This window comes from Triturus cristatus, chromosome 4_1, assembly GCF_964204655.1.
Source record: "Triturus cristatus chromosome 4_1, aTriCri1.1, whole genome shotgun sequence".
Taxonomy (NCBI): Eukaryota; Metazoa; Chordata; class Amphibia; order Caudata; family Salamandridae; genus Triturus; species Triturus cristatus.
The window spans coordinates 292,874,439-292,898,273 of record NC_140585.1 but is presented as its reverse complement, the minus strand read 5'-3'; the positions used below and the strand labels follow the sequence as shown (position 1 = coordinate 292,898,273).

The following is a 23,835-nucleotide window of genomic DNA, read 5'->3' as shown; positions in this document are numbered from 1 at the left end:
GAGGATGGACCTTACCAATGGAAGTTGGCATTTCCAAAGGTGCACTTGACGTCATCCCAGGACACCTGTGAAAATATAGAAAAAGAAAAGATGTTAGCAGAATACCATGCATTCCTGAAGAATATGGGTGGATGGGGATTTATGTTTCTGTGTGAAAGAAACCAAAATAAAACCTTCCTCTGTTTAAAAAAATGTGAAAGTAAAAATAGTTAGGAACAATTACAAGATTGTAGGAATATCTGAGAAGAACACAATGATTGGGTATTATCTGCCATCAACGTAAAGAGTTCCATACTTTGTAGGATCTACTAGTTTAAGCACGTTTTTGTAGAGAATACATATTTAGTTAGGTGCAATGCAACTTGAGTCCTATCTTTTGTAGGGTATGCTTGTTTAATTGTTTTTTTGTAGAGATTAATGCCGCTTTTCGTGATAAGCGGGGGTGCGAACAATATGATTCACGTGCTGGAAAAGTAGTTATCTATTGACTTGCGCTTTTACAATTGCATACATTTCAAAAAGAGACATGACAACAAATAGCATATTTTGGACTAATATAGCATATTTGAATGAGTTATTTTCAAGAGATTTTACTGTTGTACAGACTCTGTGAAGTCATTGTAAAAACCTTCTTTTCTCTCTTTACATGAAGCACAGATCCACGATCTTCCCCCATTCCCCCAGGGGGTATTCTTACCCTTGTCATCATTCTCACCCTGGAGACAAGACTCCTCTTTGCTGCAAAGAATAACTTTTTTGTCCCTAAAGAACTAGTGTGCCTATTAAGCAGAACCGTTGAGGGTCGGAGTGACACCCAGTAAGAGATGGGAAGGCGGGGACGCAGGACTGAAACAAGGAAGTCTTGGACTTGGAAATATAAGAATCTCTTGAGTGAAGCCTGATGAGTGTCAGCTTGCTGGAGAGATTTGATTCCAAGCAGATCAGCATGAGGGTTAGCAGCTGGAAAGTCTCAATTAGCCAATGACACCAAAGTGCCATGAGATCCCAAAGCTCAGCTGTTCTGGAGAAGCAAGATCATCTGTGTCATGGAGCTTCTATGTCATCTGTCTGCGCATAGCTAGTGAGGTGCACTGTCTGAACCCATCTTCTACCTGCATGAGGACTATATGATTCTGAGGAATCAATTGCTATTTTTAAAAGATTTAAAAAAATGCGTGGTCATAAGGAAGAATGCCCAACAGACATATGTGGAGTTGATGATACTTCACCTGGCAAATGACAATATTCCAGGCCTCAAAGTTAAGGCAACATAGTTTTGTTGTTCAACTTCTTCTCTAAGGTACAGAAGAGTGGGAACAGTTGTTCACTGTCTCTGTTTATTTGCTGATTAGTTATCCTATGTTATGTTTTGTTGTGTTATGTTAAAGCTACTTTTAAAGCGCACGAATACCCGGAGGTGTCTTGGCGTTGGCTGTGTTAAACAGAATCGGAAAATTACTAATTACAGAAAATTCAAAGTTTTCAATGCTTTCCTGAAAGATAAAAGGATTGGCATGGATTTAATGTGAATGGGTAGAAGGTTCCAAGGTCTGGCTGTACTTGTCATGAAACTTCTCCTGCCCCAGTTAGCACATTTGAATCTAGGGACTATGAGTTTCTTAGCCCGCAGGAGTGCAGATTCCTGTTAGGATCAAACCAGTTGAAGTTCTGTCTAAAATAATTATGGGCAGCATCGTGCAGTACCTTGTAAGCAGTAGACAAGGCTTTAAACCTGATTCGTTCTCTGATTGGAGGCCTGTGTAATTTATGAATGGCTCGAGAAGCAGATTGAAATTTGGGGATCCCAGACAACAGACGTGCATCGGCATTTTGTAAGGTGTGAAGTTTATTCAAATGTTGTTGCTGCATGTTTAGATAATGGCCATTGTAATAATCTATTTTTGAGAGCACCAGGGCTGTTACAACAGTTTTCTGTGCGTCTGGGGGAATAAAAGTGAAGATTTTTTTTAAATTATCCTCCGGGTGTTAAAGGAGGATGAGATAACTGCATTTACCTGATCTCCCAAATTAAGTTTGTTGTCTATTAGAACTCCTAAGTTTTTTGCCTTCCTTGCTGGAGTGGTGAGGTTTAATGCTTCCGGCCAACAAGATGGGGACCAATAAGTAATCTGATTACCCAAAAGGATGACCTACGTCTTCCTGCAATTTAATTTCAGGCAGTTATTATTCATCCATTTACTGACTGCTAACATGCAATCATGGAATCTTGTACCTGTGTTGTTAACATTGGTGGACAGGGAAAAAATGATTTGCGCGTCATCGGCATTCGATGTTGAAGCAAAGCCAAAAGAAATGATCAAAATTACCAGCGAAGATACATAAACGTTGAATAACGTCGGGCTCAGCGAGGACCCCTGAGGGACCCTGCAAAGGAAAAGAAAAAGGTCCAGAAACAACAACAGGGCAAGTGCGGCCCCCTTGATCCAGATGTCATGGAGACGGTCAATCAACAACTCGTGATTGACCATGTCAAAAGCTGCTGATACATTCAGTAAGACAAGGGCTGCACTCCCTACCTGATCAAAGGCAGGCCTTATCGCATCTGTTGCTTTAATCAGAGCAGCTTCTAAATCCAAACTGGGTGGGATCCAGAAGATGGTGGTTCTGAATAAAATGTAGCAGTTGTTGATTCATGGCCTTCTCCACAATCTTTGCCGGCAATGGAAGACGAGTAATTGGGCGGTAGCTATCGGCATCGTCAGATTCATGCTGGATTTTTTAATTAGTGGAAGTATAGAGGCTTCTATCCATTGTTTGGGAAAATAGACTGTCTTTGTATTTACCATATGAATGCACTCAGTATTCATCTGGTGTTACACCATCAAATTAGATTTTTTTCTAGGATACTGATCAGGTGAAAGAAAACAGAGCCTATGAATAGTGTGAAAAAACAGCACAAGATGCACCACTCAAAATGTCCAATATAATTTCAATCAGTCCATATCCATGAAGTTTCTTTTCAAAGCAATCTTCTTTATTTTTATTGGCATATACACATTAAAACAGCCAAAAGCAGCCGACGCGTTTCGTCCACCTCGGGACTTCTTCAGGGCGAAAGGATTGATGTATTATTATTTGTATTTTTTTCTTTCTCTATTTCAATTGTAATGTTACAGGAAACACCAATCAGTGTCATTAAAGGGGTGTGTACCTCGGTTTCAATTTCAAAAGAGAAGGTTATCTGCTAAGTAGCTCATGCGAGTCGTATCCTTCCAACATTAGTCATATTTCAATTTCATCCAACGGTACGAGCGGCAGTATCGCTCTCTAAGATGCCCGATTCCGCATCTATCGTAGGAAGAAACGTCACCCCTGTCAGGTTGCAACGAAATATGACTAATGTTGGAAGGATACGACTCGCATGAGCTACTTAGCAGATAACCTTCTCTTTTGAAATTGAAACCGAGGTACACACCCCTTTAATGACACTGATTGGTGTTTCCTGTAACATTACAATTGAAATAGAGAAAGAAAAAAATACAAATAATAATACATCAATCCTTTCACCCTGAAGAAGTCCCGAGGAGGACGAAACGCGTCGGCTGCTTTTGGCTGTTTTGGATGTTTTAATGTGTATATGACAAATAAAAATAAAGACGATTGCTTTGAAAAGAAACTTCATGGATATGGACTGATTGAAATTATATTGGACATTTTGAGTGGTGCATCTTGTGCTGTTTTTTCACTTTCACTCCAGGGGCTGGAATAGCACTGTGTTGGCGGGTGCTAATCAAGATTGCACACTCATGGTGAATTGAAAATATCACCAACAGATATGATGGGTTAATCATAAATCCAGTGCTGTCCTAGAGGGATACCGCTAGCCTTTTTTCTTTATGCCTATGAATAGTGTGGTCCAGATGTATCGGGGCCTTGGTAAAGGAACATTGTATTGGGCGAGGGTATAGAAAACAGCAGATTCAGACATTGGGCAAACTATACATTTTTACTGCATGTGAAATATTCCTCTGTCAATACTGTGAAGCAATGATTTATTTTTCCTTCCTTTGGTTCTAGTGTATTAGTGATTTCTGCCAGAATTTTTTAATTAATATTTGTTATACCTTGTGACCCGGATATGGAATTAGTTTTGTTGTCTTGTAGAACTTTATTGGTAGATCTGTCATTGTTCACATAATTCACTACAGCTGGCACACAATCTCAAAAAACCCTTGGATGGATCAAAGTTCAAGTCCTCAGTTGTGTTTTTTTTTATTGTAAGTTCAAGACAAACCCCTTCCTCAGTGTTTTCCTTCTAGTTTTGCAAATTGGATTTGCCATCAAAAGTAATGTTTCTAAAATATCGTCAGCACTTAACACCAGCCAAGATTTTTGTCTTCCCATTAGAATTTCAAGTTCTTTTCCTTAACGTTCACCCATCCATTCCTTTAGAGCTGAATTGTCCCATGGAAGGGTTGTAAATTGGCCCTTTGGGCCTCAGATATGCAAAGTAAATGTGTCTGTCATAGGGATAAGGAAAAACAGTGGAACTAATGCTAGAGCAAGTCCACCAGGGTTACTATGGGTATTCCTGTGGTGCCCTAAATCATGAATGGGGAGAGGGAGAAATAAAGCCTCTCACACTTTGTATTTTGTGGAACGGATTGAATGAATCTACCTTAAGCGCTGCGCTAGGTCTGTAGTAGTCTGCTCAGGGGAATAACTACCACAGGTGCTGTCTAATAGTCTCAGGGCCTAGAAGCTCACTCAGACACCAATGGCCTCTGCCCTGAGCTGACTCACATGCATCCTTTCCTTCCATACGAGGATGCAGGCGGAAGCAGTTTCTCCAGGACAGAAGCTGAGGCCAACGGGCAAGCCAGCCGGTGAATCCAAAGCCGCTCCCTCGTCCAGTGACCATTTGCAGAAACAGCTGGGGTGCGCGCAGGGGCATAGCTTGGTCAGTAAGACTGAGGGGGTGTGCGCTTGTGCATGAGGGGGGCTTAAGGGCCAGTGCAAAGGGAAAAGACTGTGGATTGTGAAGGGTACTTAAAAAACAGTATTTTGCAAATTAACAATATTTAAAGAACTGTGATTTTGTCTGAATATTTAAAAATACCAGATGAAATCCGACAGACACCTTTCCATACCCAACTGAGAGCTCCAGTACCCAACTATTTATTAGATAAGACATTTATTAGGGGGTGTTACACCGTATACACCCCCCTTGGAGCTACGCTCCTGGATGTGCATGTCGTCGCTGAGCCTGGGCCTAGGACTACACCCCTGTGTCCATGTGTCTTTCCTCAGGCCTCTCCATGGACTCCTTGGCAAAATGAGCCACAACCTCCAGACGATGAGTGGTTTTTACGTCTGGACCCCTGTCAGTAAGTCCTATTGACTGGTGGATTTTCTGGGGGAGGTGACTGAGCTCCCGTGGAAGCAGGGCAGTGGCAGAGGCATGGTAATAGTGTTTGTTGGTGGCTGGGCCTAGCCGGCTGGTGTCCCCTCTACGGCTGCCGGCAGGAGGACTACAGAAATACCACCTGTACTTGAACTGCACAGGAAACCGTAATCACTAACGCTAATCCTGAGAAAGTTGCTGGGAGATAAAAACAGAGCCCGTTTTGTTATGGAGCACTGCTCTACATGAGTGATTAGCTTCTCGAATCAAAACGAGCAATTAACAACTAAGCACATACATGCCAACATGTTAGAACAGCAAAGTGTGGGATTTTAAAAAACATAATCGCGGGAAAGTATTTCTCCTATTGACTTCTATTAAAACAGAGATAATTTCAGGTGTGAGACAGCCGAATAAAGCCACTTTTGGGTCAAAGAATCCGGAGCCGCCTGAATCGGGTCTATTGGCATGTATGTAGGCGTGTTTTGGGCAACCTGTCTATGACATGTTATATGCACTACACAAGGCTTGCACAAAAAAATTTAATTAGGCAAATTGCAATCTGAGTATTACAATCCACACCAGGGCGTGGACTGCCATATATAAAAGAGGATTGATGGCAGACCCTCAACGATTCATTGAAGCGATAAACCAGTCCGCAAACAGCCTCAGCTCTAGCTCTCGTGCTTGCTGGAATACGGATACAGTGATAAAATCACCAACTCCTCTCTCTCAAATTGGAGCTTCCATCCTCCGCACACCTCAGTCGCGACAAGGCTCTGAGAGCGAACCACTACTTGAAGCATATCTGACCACGCCAGGAAAGAATGACAGCGAAACTGAACACTGGCATCACTTAGCGACACATAATGTTGCGGATCACTCTCCTCAACAGAGTAACAAAATCACATAAATTTGATATTCTGATTTCATTATTGGAGACCTTAACCCAGTATATAGCAACTATTGACTCTTGTTTTGAACAGCGTTACACAACTATTAAGGAACTTTTGGCTGGTGCGAATGAGGTGTGACTCACCAAACACGAATGCTCATGTGAACCAGCAGCATTGGAGAAGTTAACTGCTCTCCCAGTATACTATCTGCAATGTTTGAGGAAGTCAAATTGACAAAATGGCACACTGACATGCAGAGTAAGGGAACAGAGCCTAAAATGACTAACCTGAAAGAACAAGAAGGATTTCAAACTAAAATCTCTTCAAGATAGCTCTTTTCTGTTAAAATATGCAAATTCGAGGGGCTTGGTCAAGCTGCCCAAGATGACCTTTTGCTCTGTCTAAGGCCCAATTATCCATACCTAATCCTTCTGCTGTGGTGAAACTACCTTGGCATCATACCCCTGAGATCCGGGTGACGTTCACCCTAGGGCGGGCGGATTTCATACAGGAAACCTGACAGACTTGTTGTGGTCTTCCCCCAAACTGTTTGCTGAAATGAGTTTTTGTTGGCTTTAGGACTCTGTGCACTTTACCCCTGCTGACCAGTGCTAAAGTGCTCACTCCTTAAACATGGTAAAATTGGCACACACCCAATTGGCTCATTTAATTTACATATAAGTCCCTAATGAAATGGTACTACATGTACCCAGGGTATGTAAATTAAATGCTACTATGGGGCCTGTAGCGCTGATTGTGAAACCCACTTAGGTAGCCCTTTAAAACATACCTCAGGCCTGCCACTGTAATGTATAGTGTAGTATTAAACTGCTATTTTGACCTGGCAAAATAAACCTTTAGCCCGGCCTAAACCTTCCATTTTAATACATACAAGTTACCCATAGGGGAGGGTGCATTGTATTTAAAAAGGTGGACTTGCATTTCTAAGTTTTATATGTCCTAGTAGTGAAAAACTACTACATTTGTTTTTCACTACTGTAAGGTCTATCTCTGACATTGAAAAACATTGGGTTACCTTATTGCATTTAATAAGTGATAACTTTTCATTGGGAGCAGGTAAGAATGTCATGTTTGCACTCAAAGGAATTGTACTTTAAAACTCTCTTTAATGGTAAAGTACATTTTAACACTTTTAGATAGTTAGCATTTTCTTGTCCTAACCATTTGATGCCTGCAACCTGTGTTCTGGTTGTAGTTGACAATTGACCCTTGTGTATTCCTCCCAGACAGACAAAGGGAGGCTAGGTGTTAGCAGGATGGGTCAACTTGCCAGGATGGGAGGTGCGGTGCATTTTCTAGCCCCACTTACATTTCAATGGGGCTCCCTCCAGCACACTCACAAAGAACTTGAAACTAGTCCATTGTCACACTAGACCACTTTGGAGCCTGGGCAGGTAAGGAAAGAAATTTCCAGAACCAGATATGGGTATGGTCTAAAGGTTTCCCCCCACTAAAGGGTGGAAGCAGGTATAAATATTGGACCTCCAGGGCCACTCTTAAGTACATTCCTTCACCCATGGAAGACTTCAGGACTGCCATGTTTCCCAAAGTTCTGTTTGAGGCATGCCTTGTTTCTAAGAGGACTGCCCTGCTGCTACCACAGGACTGCTCTACTGCTTGAGACCTGCCTTTTACTCCAGAGGATTGCCCTGCTGCTTGGGGCTTGCCTTGCAGCTTGAAGGTGAGAGGACCATCTCATTGAATGCAGGACTGCCACAGTGGCCCCAAGAGTACATTGGCTGACCTCCTATTCAGAGCTACATGGACACAACACGTTCCAGAACAATCTCTGCAACTGTCCATCTTACCTGCTGCAACTGAACCTTCCTGAGCACTGCTGCCTCTGCTAGAGTGAGTCTCTGATCCCTAAGCGATGCACCACAGGTCCTGGACCATTGGCTGGCATCAGAGTTCCCTCCCATAAAAAGAAAAGGGGAAATCCTGAAGATTTGGGCTTTTCAGAACTGCGAAAGGGCCCATTTGCTCTGATATCTAACTGCCAGCAACGATCGGCAATACGAGGTCTGCTACTTTCCTTTGAAGGAAAGCATGCATTTTCCATGAGCTCCTTCCAGGCGTGCATGGGGCAGATTTCAGATTGGCTACGGGCTAATTCCCTTCAACTTAATGCTGGGAAAACAGAGCTGCTGTTCTGTGGTGCAGCTCAAATGTCCAGACAGTTAACGGACGAATTTAGGCTTCGACCAGAGGATGATCCCTTAGTGGCAGCCAGGACGGTCCGTAACCTGGGGGTCATGGTGGATGAAGACCTTCAAATGAGAACCCAGGCAAATAAAACAATCGGTATATGTTTTGCACTATTGAGAGCCCACCGCCAAATCCTCCCTCTACTGTCAAGCGAAGTGAGACCACTAGTGGTCCGCAGCATCATTATGAGCAGACTGGACTTTTGTAACTCCCTGTATTTGGGCGCACCTAAATACATTTTGCAGGGGCTGCAAAGAGTCCAGTCTAAGGCAGCCAAACTGGCCCTCAAGAGACATCGCAGTTCCTCTGCGACGTTGGCACTGAGGGACTTACACTGGCTGCCTATCAAGGACAGAGTCAGTTTTAAATCTTTATGCCTTGTCTACAGAGCCTTACACGACACAGGACCGCTTTCTCTTCAAGAGCGGTTTACCTGGTACGCGCCCAAAAGACTTCTCTGGTCCACCAGCCAAGGCCTGGCGTCCGTTGCCAGAGTGAAATTGACAAAGCTGGGAGGCAGAGCTTTTGGCACGGCAGCAGCTTGCCTTTGGAATGAAATTCCCATAAGTCTTAGACATGCTGACTCGTTGCTGATGTTTAGGAGGAACCTTAAGACCTGGTTATTTGCCAGAAACTGTTAGCTACACTCCTGGTCAGTGACCTGACCGTTCTGTTCTGCTCTATGTCACCAGGGTCTCTAAGCGCCAGGATACCCGTGGGGTGATAGTTGCGCTATACAAATATTTTATACAATACAATACAATACAATGACAGCCAGCAGTGACCGCCAACACAAAGCTCTAGCCATGACATCTGCGATGCCCAACCTGATCTCCACACTACAGCAACAACCATTTGCGACGCCAGGCCTACTCTTCGTGTTACAGCGACGACCATCTGCAAAGCTCTCCCTGCTCCTCGTGCCTCCTCCACTTCGAAGGGAACTCTCAGTTCTGTACTTTAGAAGGTAACCTTTTCGACGGGACTTACCTAGTCCCTGTATCCGGCTCGCACTCCATCACAGTCAGCCTGACCATGTGACTTCTGTCTAGCACAACCAGATGACAGTGAGTGGTTCTTTGTGCTTTTAGCTGCTATACTTTCCTGAAAATTTGAAATTGCACATGTCTGGTTCTAGTGAATAGAGTTTTGTCATTTAAGCCTCAAATTATTTATTAAAGTGTACTCTATTTTCCAAATTGATGTGGGATCTTTCTTGTGTTGTGTTTTAACTTTATTACTGTTTGCATGCTGCATACTTAACATAGGGCCTCTTAGTTAAGCCTGACTGCTTTCATGCCAAGCTACTAGAGGGTTAAGCACAGGTTAATATAGTGAGTTTTGTGGTTTACCCGGAGAAGGATTGTGCTTTTTGCTTGAGCAGGGTTAACACCACCCTAAACCAATAACCCAAATTCTTACAAGGAACAATTCCCAAGAAGGGGCTTTGTAGAATTCTTCACCCAGCATTTTATGCGAACAAAGGTAATCTGAAGGGAGGACTGTCGATATATGTCTCTAGTAATAAAAGCTGGGGATCAGAACACCAAACATGCTGAGAAGGAAAATAGAAAATTGGGAGTTTAGGGACAGCTCGGGCTGGTGGCGATAATCAATACATACATCAACTCAAAATCGAATATGAAGAACAGAATTATCAGCACTTTAGAATATAATTTGCTAGAACTATCTTCCAAATATGGCAATATCTCCTGGATAGTAACAAGTGGCTTAACTTAAATCTGCCCAATCATCTGAGGAGAAAAGGAGCTAAGAGCCAGATGTATCAAGCGTTTTTCCTGTTCGCAAATGGGCCGATTTGCAGAATCGGTCCGTTTGGGAACAGGAAGAGGCCTTTTCGGATGTATCATCCCAAAAGGCATTCGCAAAGTTGGGAATCGCAAAAATTGCGATTCCCTATTTTGCGAATGCATTTAGGGACTCACAATTTGTGATACCTTAAGTAAAATGCAAGAAGCAAAAAAAAATTACGACCTGCATTTAAGGAATCGAAATTTACCACTAACTTCAAGTTGGTGGTAATATGCGAATTCCATGAAAAATGCACTTTTTTCCATTTTTCAAAGTGCCATGTGGCGTACATACATGTACACATGCATATTCCAGGAGTGCAGCAGGGTGTCCATTGGGTACTTGCAAATTGCGCATTCAATTCCCATTCATTCCTATGGGCCTCTAGATCCATAGGAATGAATGGGAAGCCATTCCTTATTTGCGACTCGCAATTTGAGAGTTGCAAATAAGGAATATGTAGGAATCGCAATTATTATTGCGAAACCTACGTACATTGCATTTTGCGATTTCATAATAGCGAATCAGTAAAATTCGCTATTATGGAATCGCTAAATCCGATATTGCTACATCTGGCCCTAAAAGACCATCTCAGAGGCCCTGTTTGGCCCTCTAATAATGATAGAAGACCATGATAGATAGAAGATCTCAGAGAAAACATTTTTTATTAAGAAATTTAAAAAATCTGGAGGACCTCACAAAACACACCAAGAAGGTAAAAGCGCTAACAAAAGTTTATACAAACACACCGGGGGATACCAGATGAAGCATGGAAGATCAGAACTGGCTGGAACTTTTCCAAGCCTGCAAAGGCAAGAACTAAAAGGACTTCTGGCACCTCATTAATCATTTGGAAAGAGGCCAGAAACAGGTAATAGGCAATAATGTTGACCAAAGAAAATGGATATCTCCTATTTAACAGCTATATCACACAAAGAGCTCTTAATGCTCTGAATTGCCAGGGAAATTTGAAGCCGCCTCATTCTGCCCATTGGTATACCTCTATAAAGAAATAAAAAAGGGATTTAGAAAAGGCAGGGTATAAGGAGCTCGTGGCCCGACTGGCTCATCTGCTACTATTTAAAACAAAATTTGGAGTATTGGTCAGAATATTTTTATAAGTTATTTAGTCATTGCTTGGCGGCAGATATTATATTGGGCTCATGGAGAGGGTTGGTATTACATCCTATATATGAAAAAAGAGCATATTCAAGCCTAGACAGCTACTGTCTGATAGCATTGTTGGATGCAGAATCCAAGTACTTGGCAGGCTTACTGTTTTCAGACCGGGAAGATTAGGCATCTAAGGAAAAACTAGTTCCATTCAATCAAGCAGGATTTAAAACGAAGTGAAACACAACTAATAAGTTAGTCAGTTTAGTGATGATAATAGATAAGTAAATTTAAAAAACAATTACTCTATACCTGTTTTGTTGACTTTATCAAAACATATTATCGCGTCAACAGGAATTTGCTATGGAAGAACCTGGTCTCCTGAAATATGCCGGCCAACTTGCTCCACACTCTTCAACTTTTGTATACTAACACCATGCTGCAAATAAAGCATGGACGAGAACCATGTGCCCTCACCAAAAGTACTGATGGAAAGAGGGCTCAAACAAGGATGCATGCTCCCACCATGCTTTTTAACCTATGTATCTCAGATTTTAGTATTTTTTTTAAATCACGCCGAGTCGCACCTGCCAACTATAGGCTGCCAGGGAGTGGCTCCCCTACAATACGCAGATGGCTTTTAAATCAAACTGTAGTAGGCCTCCAGAGAATTTTAAATACTCAGGAAGGAAACCCAAATGGCAGTGATTTTTGGAAAAACAAACATTTTGATCTTTGAGTGGATTTGGGAGGTCCCTGTTACGAAGAACAACAAATCTAAATATCTGGGTGTACGGTGGTAGGATTGAGGCTCACATCTCTTGCACCTTAACACATTAAAACCTTAGCTTTTATCTTTAATCTTTGTCTTCCAAGAGCTCTTTCGTAAGTCTTCTATCCTGATGTTGATTATGCTATCAAGAGTGGAGAAGGCAAAGCTCATGCCTGTGATATCTTTTGATGCATAAGCCTATCTGGATAACTTTGGCATGTTTTTAACGGATCACAATTCACAGTTTACCGCTTGTTATTTTAGCTTCTTAAGTTTTTTTGGGAATCTGTTTTATGATTAGTACAGTACAATACTCATGAAAGCAATTGTTATTGGGCATTGCAATTGGCATACAGGGCACAGCATATTCACGTGATATATTCACAATTCATGTACAGAGCAGCACATAAGATTATCAAGAAGGAGGTTGACAGGTACATTTGCAATATTGCATGGTCACCACACCATAGTCTACATAGTGAGTGCCCTACGGTGCATGGATGCTGGTAGATGTCCATTGTCGCACGTATTTGCGCGCGCTGTCCCACAGGTCCAGCAAGAATGCTGGTGTACATTTGCGGTCAAGTGCCAATAAGAGATTCACAATTAATCAACAGAAACTTTGAACTGTGCAAACAAAAAGAGGAAAGGGGAAAAGGGAAAAGGAAGAAAAGGGAAGGTAACCAAACGCGAAGCCCGTGTCCCTCTCCATGTGTCCATACACAATATTGTCCGTAGCTCATGTGTCTAAAAACGGTTATTTTAATAATGCATCTCAAGCACAGATAAGACTGGAGTTGGGCCTAACTGACCAGCAATTGGCTCAGAAAGTATGACTGCTCAAATATTTATTCTCGCTGAGGCAAGCAGAGGCAGCAACACTAAAAACGTATATTTGGAAAGAGATGCAGTTGGGGGCAAACACAAATACAAACACATGGGGGACACCAATGATCTCGGCCTTCCGAGACTTGAAGGCGATCTTTGTGGGAACAAAATCTGTTGTATAGTGGCCAGTGGTGGCTACCGTTTAAAAACTATGGTGGGGCGCGAGAGCCATATATGCCGCACTTCTCTTCTGTGTTCCACGAGCAGAAATGGAAGGGCTTCCTTCTTGCCCAGGTGAACGCTACTCCTGACCAATCCTGGATACTCTCAGCATGAGAGCAGCTCCAGGATTGGTAGGAGCAGGCTGACCCCGTGCTCATTTTGAGGCTGGGGGCCTGTGACAGCAATCCCCTGGCCGTTTTATAGCCCGGGGATTGGTGGGTGTACAGTGCGCATGTTGGGCTGGCCGTAGGTAACCAGCCGGCCAACGCGACATGCACACTGAAAGGGGCAGAAAAAATCCTGCAATAACAGGATTCAGCCCCTCCTCCCCTGCCTCCCACTCACGCTGTACACAGTGCGAGCGGGTTCAAAATAAAATGGCACTGTTATGCCATTTTATTTCGTGTATTTGCCTGCTGTGCTTGCACTCCTTCGCTCTAGCGGAGGAGCCTCCGCTGATATGGCTTCAAAATGCTGCTGAACAAACAAGTAAAACTGATTTCCTTTTCTAATGATAAAAAAAATGTCAAGGAAAGACGCCATGCCTGGATGTGAATTAACATATTCAAACACCTCCAACCAATCAAGCAATCAATCAGTTGATTAGCAAAGCACTACTTGTCACTCGGGAGAGTATCCAGGCGCTATTTCCACGAAAGGTTAAAAAGCTACTTTAAGTTAGGATTATTACAACTGTGCTTTGGGCTGTTGAATGACGAGCGATTTTGCAGTTGTTGCTGTTCGGTTCATTACATTTATGGAAAGAGAAGAGTTGTTACTAAGCTGTAACTAGCATTTGTAAATGCATTAGGATTCTCCTATGGGATTAATGATAAGAGGTGGAGGTGTGGGAGCAGTGTATGAGTGCAGGGAGAATGGTGGGAGTGGTCTCTTTGCAGGGTGAGTGATGCATGAATGAAGGTTGATAAGTGTCTGAGTGCAGGGTGAAAGTGCCTGAATGCACGGTAATTGATGTGCGTTCAGTGTAGAATGAGAATTGTGAGTGTACAGGGTGAGAGATGTTACCCTGTACAAGGTAACAGGTGTGCTAATATATGGTGAGCAGGATGTCAATAGTATAAGTACATGATGAGCAGTTTGAGTACAGGGTGAGAGGAATGTGAGTGCTGGGTGAGAGGTATGTCAATGGTGTGTGAGTGTAGCGTCAGCACTGTGTGAGTGGTGGGGGAGCAGTATCTGACTGCCAGCGCAATGCCAGGGTGACTGTGCAGGGAAATGGAGGGTGAGGGTGAGGGGTGTCTGAGAGCAGGTGAAATATACGTAAGTGTTGTGCATCAGAACACATTTTCATAATACTTAATTCTAAATAAATAAATAGATAATTCTGCAACCGTGAATGCTCTTTTGCATCATCCCTCTAGTGCAAAAATAGGCATTTACTCCTACCAGCAATTGCAAAGATAACATTTACTTTGACCACTCAGACTGATTCATTGTAACCTAGGGAGGCTTGCCTGCAGACATTTAGCGAGGACGTGCTCATTCCCGACTCAGATTTCACCATTTAAGACCTGTGTAGTGTTTTAATGCCTGGTTTGGTTACCCTCGCCACCGACAATCTCAGAGAGACCTGCTAACAAGAAGCAACCTCAAGCCACCCAGGCAAGAGCACTTGGTCCCAGTAGCATTAGGCAAGGCCTCTCACCGGAATGTGAGAGGCTGAATACCTTCAGACAGGAGCCCCCACGGGTCCTCCCACAGGTAACCGAACTGCTGTGCGCCTAGAACTCTGGTGGTGCACCGCAACTGCACGAGGACAAGCCTGGCCAAAAACAGCCTTAGCACAAAGTAGTGCCGCCGTCAAGCCATCATGTTGAAGCAGGCAGAGCAGGAGAACAACGAAAGGCATTTGTCCACTGCCTAGAGCACTCTGAGGCAAGAGAAGCCTTGTGACCACACACGTGCTCTCCCACTGGGCTTAAGGTATACAGCGCTGCGCACGGTGAACACACAAGCAGCTCCCATACACAAAAAAACTGTGCCTCTGCAGCTGTTTAAAAGGAGGTGTACAATGGAAGTGCTGCAACCATGCAAATGTGACAATGCGGCACCTACGCAACTGCCACAATAAAAGAACATAGAGGTAAACGCGGAAAGCAGAACCACCGCAGCCACTCATTAAGTAAACAGAGTCACCGCAACCGTAAGAAAAATTATAACAGAACCATTAGCATTTGCACATAAATTAAGTAAAGTCCATATCGCGAAGGGTCAATGCAACACCTCACAGCCCTACAAGGGAAGGGCACAAGAAATCAATTGCGGTGCAGGCAAATACAACATCAAAAAGTTCTACAAGCTGATGAAAATAGTACTTGGGCCTTGGGAGAGAGAATCACACTAGGAACAAAAGACTGCACCCAATAGAAACAGAGGAAAAGTAAGTGGCAAGCACGCAAACCAACGAAAAGCGAGGGTGGAATGCAATCGCCTTTTAAGATGTATATTTAATACAATAAATTTCACAAGCAGCAGGTAACCTCATACAGAAACCCCTCAAACTAAAGCTGACAAGACTGCACTAAGACCATGAGAGTTCGCTAGAAAGATAAGACTTGGTGGCCAGTATAGCAACGTTTTTTGGCTGGATATACACCTTAAACGTATGGAAATGTTAAACTGTTTTATCAATGCCTTTTTAATCAATTACGACATTTTATTTGCTTGAGGTTTTTAGACAAGCAGTGTCATTTTTTTTAATTGTTTTGAAATCTTAGCCTTGTACTTGGGCGTAGACATATGGGATTTCAAAGGACAAAATGTTGGCATGAGACATAGTGGCGTAACGAAACTTGAGGGGGCCCCCCTGCAAAGTACACGGAGGCCCCCCAGCCCAGCACCAACCACTTTGGTCTCACTGTACTCTGCTGAGGGGGTCCCTCTGCTCAGGCACGCCCGCACCGCGAGGGCTAATGTTACACCACTGTCTAGGCACCTTTCAGTCATTATGCACTTTAAAATGCTATGTAGAAAGTTACATGGTTTTATCTAGCTGAAATAAAGATTTGGGGGCAAACGCTGCGATTCGCAAAATAACAGCGTTTGCGATTAAAAAATCGGTAATCGGGATGTATGAGCCAAATCCCATCGCAAAATTAAGGAATTGCTAATTTAGCGATTTCTTAATTTTGCGTAAGCATTTAAGAAATCGCAAATTGCGATTTCCTAAATGATATGTAAAAAGCACCCAAGTTGTGCGAATTATCCTTAAGAAATCGCAAATTACCACCAACTTCCAGTTGGTGGTAATTTGCGATTTCCTTTCAAAATGCACTTTTTTGAATTTTACAAAGTGCCACGTGGCGCTCATACATGCCCTTAGGGCATGTATGTGCCCCATATGCACACACACGCTCATTTCAGGGGTGCATCAGGGTGTCATCATGACACCCTTGCACCTTTGAAATTATTCTCAAATTGCGATTAGGAAATTGCGATTCGCTATTTGAGAATTACTTCCCATTCATTCCTATGGGTCTCCTGGCCCATAGAAATGAATGGGCAGGTATTCCTTAATTGCGATTTCGCAATTTGCTAATCGCAATTAAGGAATTTTAAGAAATCGCTAAAAGTTTGCAATTTTTTTAATACATCCCGTTTTGCAATTCTCAAATAGCGATTCTTTAAAAATCGCTATTTGAGAATCGCAAATGGTGATGTTGATACATATGCCCCTTACTTATTTACTTACCAGTACTCTAGCCACTGACTGTATTGTAGATCAAGGGAAAAGTCTTCACCTGCTGTGTGAAAAAGGCAGCTGACGGGAGAAGCATAATTATGTTGACTGATCTCAAACTTTGATCTTGGTTTACAAATAATTCCAAATAAAAATTGTTGCAAAGCCGGATCCTGAAAGGCAGAAATTCACCAATGGATAAAGCATTCTTTGAAGCAGAACTGACCTACCCTAGGCAGGGCGAGGCTCACACACCGGGTCAGCGCCAGGATACCCTTGTGGGTGATAGTGCGCTTTACATATTACAAAAGGAGGCATTTCTAAGCCCAAATACGAAAGAGGAGAATTGTTATTAATTTAATAGTCAATTTAGTATGCATGCAAAAAGAAAGCAGAAAATCGGAAATCCCTTGAAACAATGTTTTAGATGCATTAGATGAACTAAATAATCATAGAACTAATTACTGTGATTATTGACAACAAAACAGAAGGCTTTTTGAAAGAGTTCAAACGGTCTTTTTTTTAAAATAACGAGTTCATATGAATTAATGATATTGATGAAGGCTGGTTTCTGCAATAGAGAAGCTTGGTAAAGAACATGGATAGTTTTATTCATTTGAAAGGTGTTTATGAAGTTGTATGACAAAGTATCTGATGAAAAATTAGAAGCATAAATAAAAAAAATGCTAAGGTCGGACTGAATATAGAGCAGTATTATCTGAAGCTGAGTAAACTCTGTGTTCAAACAATATCAACACATGATTCCAAATCCATTCATTCCTGTTTTCTATTGACACCGGAATAGCCCTTTTTGCCTTGTAGGGGCAGTTTGGTGGTCCTCTAACATGCTTCATATGCCATTGCATGGCATCACATGTCTTTTAATGATGCAGTACTAGCATTTCTTAGTTTCCAAGGAAATGTTGGCACCTACAGATTAACTCCATAACTTATTTTCCGACACTGTAGCCATATAATGTACATTTAAATTGCGTGTCTATGTGTCGCATCTATGAATTGAAATTATCAAATATTAAGTATAAGCGGTCAAGAAAACCTTTGCAGGTGTATCAATTTGAGTATAGGGCTCCTTACTCTGGAATGCCCTCTTGCACATCTGAGATTAGATTTGAAGGTACCGAAGACCACCGCTTCAGATTGGTCTGTGGTTAGATAGCACACCACCTACTCAAAGTCATCCATTTTCCTTCCACCCAGATTGACCAAAATCCTCTCATCAATGTGTCTTGTTGACTAGGCATATGTCTATGACCAGGCGACTGCCAACCCTTTGGCCAGTGCACTAAAATGTATGACTCAATTCACCGAAGTCCAACCATCTGCCAGGTGGTCTCTGGAAGAATCAGGCAGGACACAACATGGTTCTTCCTGGTCCTATACAACCACCTGGTTAGCTCCTGCACCTGTTGCTCACTCATGCTTATCTGGAATGGCAGCATCTACAGTCTATGGAAGACACAGAACCTCACGGTTGGGTCACAACTCTTGCCCACAAAATGCTTAGTCTATGCAATAGTCTATATATCAACATCAACTGGTGGACTCTCAGGATACTGACTCCTAAAGATAGCTATCTTCAAAGGTAGTGGATCCTGTTCTACTAATATACCTTTTCCATTCAAAAGACTTAAAATTAATGAGTCATTAAATAGTACTTGCAATACGTGAACTCTGCCTACCCTGACACATGAACCCGAGTTACCAATGGCTCAGGATGGAGACACTGTAGGAACTTTCAACTGTGCCAGTCACTTTGTTAGGAGAGAACCGTCAAGACTTGCATTCAGAGCCACTGGATCAGAGGGCCAGGCACATCGCAACAAATTGATGCCTTGAATCATTTATGTCAGGTACTTATGTCCCATTGAGCAGGACCTCAAAGACCGTTTGTAAACAATACGGTAAAAGATTCAATGAGTCCTGAAGTGATAAAAATTGGCAAGCGCCCTTTAAAAAAGCTAAGTTGTAGGTTTTCTTTGTGTTGAAATAGTGATACATGTTTCAGTGGGACTAGAATAGAAAGGGAAATCAGATTAAAAATGCACCTCACCTTGCTTACACTGGAATCGTTAAAGCTGTACCATCTCTGGTCCTTCATGTTCCTGATGTATGAGCAGTAGTGGCCATAAACGGGGGTTCCTGAATGGGCAACGACTGCAAACAGTTCATACTTCCACTCTGCCTGAAAGATACAATGCACCCAAGAATTTACAGACGCAGCTACACCACTGGATAGAGAAGTTATTCAGACAAAGGCACACTCACACTACTATACACACCACACCACCTCTGAGCAGATTGCGAACTTAATGCTAACAACCAAATCTGGCTCTGCCACTGATCCCTGTCCGCCGGCCGCACTCTTACCTGTACTGGATCAAGTAGCCCCAGTTCTATCTAACATCTACAACTCTATGTTCATGTCAGGTATATATCCCACAATATGGAAAAAGACCATCATAAAACCTTTATTAAAAAAAGCCAATCTTGACTCCAGTGAAACCAAAAATTACAGACCCATAGCCAGCCTGCCATTTCCGGCAAAGATTGTAGAAAAAATCATGAATCTCCAATTTTCAAAATACATTGAAGATCACCAACTGCTGGATACTACTCAGTTTGGATTTCGGAAAGGTCATGGAACAGAAACGGCGCTAATAAAGGCGACCGAGGACATTAGAGTCATTCTGGATCAGGGCGGCACAGCGGTTCTTGTACTACTTGATCTCTCAGCGGCCTTCGACACGGTCAATCATACCATCCTTATCGACCGTGTCGCCGAACTAGGCATTGGGGGCAAAGCCCGGGATCTGCTTGCATCCTTTCTTGCCAACCGTACTCAAACGGTTAACCTCGGCACCTTTCAGTCCTCCCAACTGAGTCTTCCGTGTGGAGTTCCGCAGGGCTCGTCTCTGAGCCCGACCCTTTTTAATATTTATGTGGCGGACCTAGCTAGAATCATTAGGAGCCATGGGCTGAACCTCACCTCGTACGCTGACGATACGCAGCTGGTGCTGGCCATACAAAATGACGGTATTGAAGCAGCTGAAAAATTCAAATGTGGCCTACTGGACATTAGTGATTGGATGACCAACAATTGTCTTAAACTAAATTCCGATAAGACAGAAATCATGATCTTTGGCAAACTGGCGCCTGCTTGGTCCTCCACTTGGTGGCCTCTGTCTCTAGGTCCTCCTCCCCTTCCGGTCACAAAGATAAGAAACCTAGGAGTCACATTTGATGACAGACTTACCTTTCTCCCTCATGCCAATTCAGTAGTTTCAGCTGCCTTCTACAAACTACGGATGATAAAGAAGATTCTTCCTTTTCTCCCCCTGACTTCAGGAAAAACACTCATTAGTACCTTAATTATGTCAACCATCGACTACTGCAACGGGCTTCTTCTGAATGCCCAGAACAAGGTCATTCACAAGTTGCAAACTGTCCAAAATGCAGCTGCTAGGTTGCTTTCAGGAACCCCAAAATACAAATCAATCTCCCAGGTGATCCGGAAATACCACTGGCTCCCGGTGAAGAACCGGATCATGTTTAAGGCCTTGTGCATTGCGTACAAAACATCACGCAACATAGGACCTGACTTTCTGATCAAAGACCTGGCAGCCTACATTCCGACTCGGGCACTTTGCTCATCCACCTCCTCCTTGTTCACAGTGCCTCGCACCAAAACAGCTGCCTGGGGCGACAAACGCTTTATTGTCGCTGTTGCCAGACTTTGGAACTCGCTTCCCCTTCATATCAGAACCTCCCAGTCACTACTTTTGTTTAGAAAATTGACCAAAGCGTGGCTATTTGCGCAATAAATCTCTGGATTAGGTCTCATGCTGTTGTCCTTAGCGCCGAGACACCCACGGGTATTTGCGCGCTTTATAAATCTCACAAACATAAACATACAATAAACACACCCTGGTAGAAAAAGAGTATTAGTGTCTTGAGCCTTAAACATGTCACACAAAAAACACAAAGAGCTCCGAACTTTGTTAGAGAAAAGTTTAATAGAAAGGAAGAGCGAAATTCAGAAGGCCTAACTGGTTAGTCACAAGACCATGACATTGCACACTGAAGCATGGATCCCTCTCCTCACAAACGTTGTCTGATCTAATTCTCTCAAATAGCAGATCCATAAAAGTAGGTGCAGGAAAAGCTGTCAATTACATCAAAGCAATCAAGTCCTATACCTTCACAACCTTTGGATGTCTATTGGTTGTTGGGATCAATACCCCTGTAACAGATTTAAGACTTAACAACATATACTACCTCCTTAGAAAGACACTTGTTTTTATGAGAGGACTCATACATACATCACTAAATAACTCTTATCCACCCGTCATCATATGTTTCTCTGATATTTTAATCTTCACTGGGGAAAGGCTCAGCCGTGGGTTTTAGTGGTGTGGTATTCAAATGATTTGAATCCTTTATTTTCAGGTGTGCTCAACAAGTAATATTTTGCTTGAAACGTCATATCTCAGGTTAGGGGGAGGGTTTCTTTTGCATTTCAGCCATCCTTTTCAACCTTAACCTATGACCTCGCGTTATTCTGCCTAATGAGTCTGGAGAGCGAGTCTGCATGTTTGCTGATGGCGCCTAGCTCCTAGTCAAGCTCTCATGTATGTTCTGTATTTCAGGCAGTGAGTGTGGGGGCAGAAACTGGGACACTGTGAAGCCACAAAGCGGAACAAGGGATCAGGGAGATAGAGGAAGCGAATGACACAGTGCCAGATCTGCAAAAGATTGAATGGACCAGACCGAATAAAAATAGCAGAAAGGCCAAGCCCGACAAGGCAGACAATCCAATGTTCAAGCAACAGAACTGGCCATCCAGTTAGTAACAATTATGAAAAGGCAACCAACCACGTATATCACTGCTCAACCATCCACACACTCACGTAGGAAAAGGTAATCCACCACACTGGGCAGTACAAAGTCCTACAAGACCTTAAGTAATGGGGCTACACTTCGGCCATTGATGCAGGATAGATAGAAGGTCACTCCCATTGTGATGCACCCACATGACAACTCAAGCATACAAGAATCCCACAGGGATTTAACTAGCCGATTGCGAAACTTGCTCGAAACAAAACCTTAATTAACTTTTACTAACCGTTAAAAGTTGTAGATGAGACGAAACTAATAAACACCAAACACCGACATGTGGGAAGAAAGCTTTACGCATGCTTACTTAATGTGGAAGAAAGTGCAATGCGACTAAAACCGCTTTAATTTGCAAAAAAACGCTTTGCGCATGTGCAATCCAGAATTAAGTAGAGATAATGTGACTAACTCGCTTTCGGAGGGAAATCGTTGGGCATGCACAAGGAGGACTAACATGTGGTCCTGCAGAACCGCATGCCTGGCATCTGTTTGCCTGAACTAAAAAGAAAAATGCTTACGTTAATGCTTTTGCACCGAAAAATAATAATAACATGAGGTAGAGTAGAAATGGGAGGTGAACAGTGAGAATTATACATTTGAGAAAATAACATCTGTTTATGATTCTTTTATCGATAGTGTGCATTTGGGCCTGTTTCGTATATGACGGAGAGAAAATGGACTCGAACGATGATGAGATTGCGCATGCTCAGTAGACTCGGAATATGACCCAATGACCTGAGAAATGAACTGCTACCAAATATCAAGGACTGAAGACGTGGGAAAGTGAAGACGTGTATGCCTCGTATATGAAGACTGCATTGAAATTGTTATTAAAAGTTGCAACAACATATGAATGTGAAAGGAAGCATGAATGAGCTAAAGGGGAAGGGATTGCGAAACAATGGTACCTTAATAAAAATTAATATGTCAGCATAGTGTGATGAAAACTCCCCTAGCCCTGTCCAATCATATTCCGTATTTTATTAATATTTGCAACTATTAAGGGTGGGACATGCAGAAATGAAGACTATAACAAGAGTGACTTTAGAATGTTAGTTAGTGGGTTGGTGATGCGATTGCCAAGCCAAGAGAAGCTTGCTGCTGCTGGGTCGAGAGAGGGAAGCTGGGTCGAGCAAGATCAAGAAAAGAGAGGAGAAAGCAGTCTGCGAAGATTCATATCCGAATGACAGACTGATTAGATTAGAAGATTCCGGAAGAGCATTGAGGAGGGAGAGAGTGTAAGAGAGGGATGCGCCATGGTATGTCAGGTTTGTAGAGACGTCTAGTAAGTATCTGTCCTGCCTGATCCTGCCCTATAGTCTTTGTCTCCTGATTCTAACTCAGGGGACCTCCACCATTTCTTTGGCAAGAGGAGTGGTTTTTAGTATTTCAAATAGGTAAATATTATTCTGACTCATATTTTGCATATTTCTGTGCAAATGTATTTTTGCCTCTGAACTCTTTTTGTCTCTTCATCTATCCACTTCTTTTGCACTGACTTATTGAATGAGTTTGTGCCATTTGCTGTATCTGCTAAATGATTTATCTCTCCCATGTGAAAATGATGGCGTTTGCACTGTGAATTTGTATTGAAAGAGTGTTCACCTTTGTGTCTGAAATTTAGACAAATCTTATGAATATTACCCAGAGTCTGTGGTTATTTCACTAAGATATATGAATTAGTTAGAAAACTGTTAATATCACCATCAACTGACTCAATAATGGTCTATCGACCAGAGGAAAGAGTATTGATCTGTGAAAGATTAGTTAGGCAATATATTCGGTTTCGAAAATTTCAAGACTACAGGAAATTAACTAATTGCCATCTGAGTGAATTATAAATTTGACCCCCAGCGGGTAACGGAGAAAAGTGATGAAAAGTTGGCTAAATGTGTGTGGAGTGTTTATCCTTGGCACACCCGCTGGATCACAAGTAACTGACAAATGGCAAATGTGTGCTATAGAAAAACTGAATTATATGTCA

The 23,835-nt window shown here is 42.6% G+C and overlaps 2 protein-coding genes across 6 annotated transcripts in view; one reads left to right on the top strand and one right to left on the bottom strand.

The window, feature by feature from the left end:
• The window catches only part of LOC146854315 (uncharacterized), a 186,194-nt gene extending 162,701 nt beyond the window's left edge, over positions 1-23,493 (top strand). Inside the window, exon 8 of one of the 2 annotated variants that reach the window (XR_014981211.1) lies at positions 22,488-23,493. Coding sequence is in view for 1 of the 2 variants with exons in the window: in XM_085652118.1 (XP_085508244.1) it covers positions 22,488-22,564 (77 nt within the window). In the remaining variant the exon portion in view is untranslated. The remainder of the gene's footprint in view (positions 1-22,487) is intronic. The other variant, XM_085652118.1, reaches the window with a different exon arrangement.
• USP18 (ubiquitin specific peptidase 18) overlaps positions 1-23,835 on the bottom strand; it is a 183,354-nt gene that overhangs the window by 9,087 nt on the left and 150,432 nt on the right. For all 4 annotated transcript variants that reach the window (XM_085652111.1, XM_085652114.1, XM_085652113.1 and 1 more), the window contains 2 exons: positions 19,009-19,140; positions 16-65 (listed from right to left, as the gene is read on the bottom strand). In XM_085652111.1, coding sequence (XP_085508237.1) covers positions 16-65; positions 19,009-19,140 — 182 coding nt within the window. The remainder of the gene's footprint in view (positions 1-15; positions 66-19,008; positions 19,141-23,835) is intronic.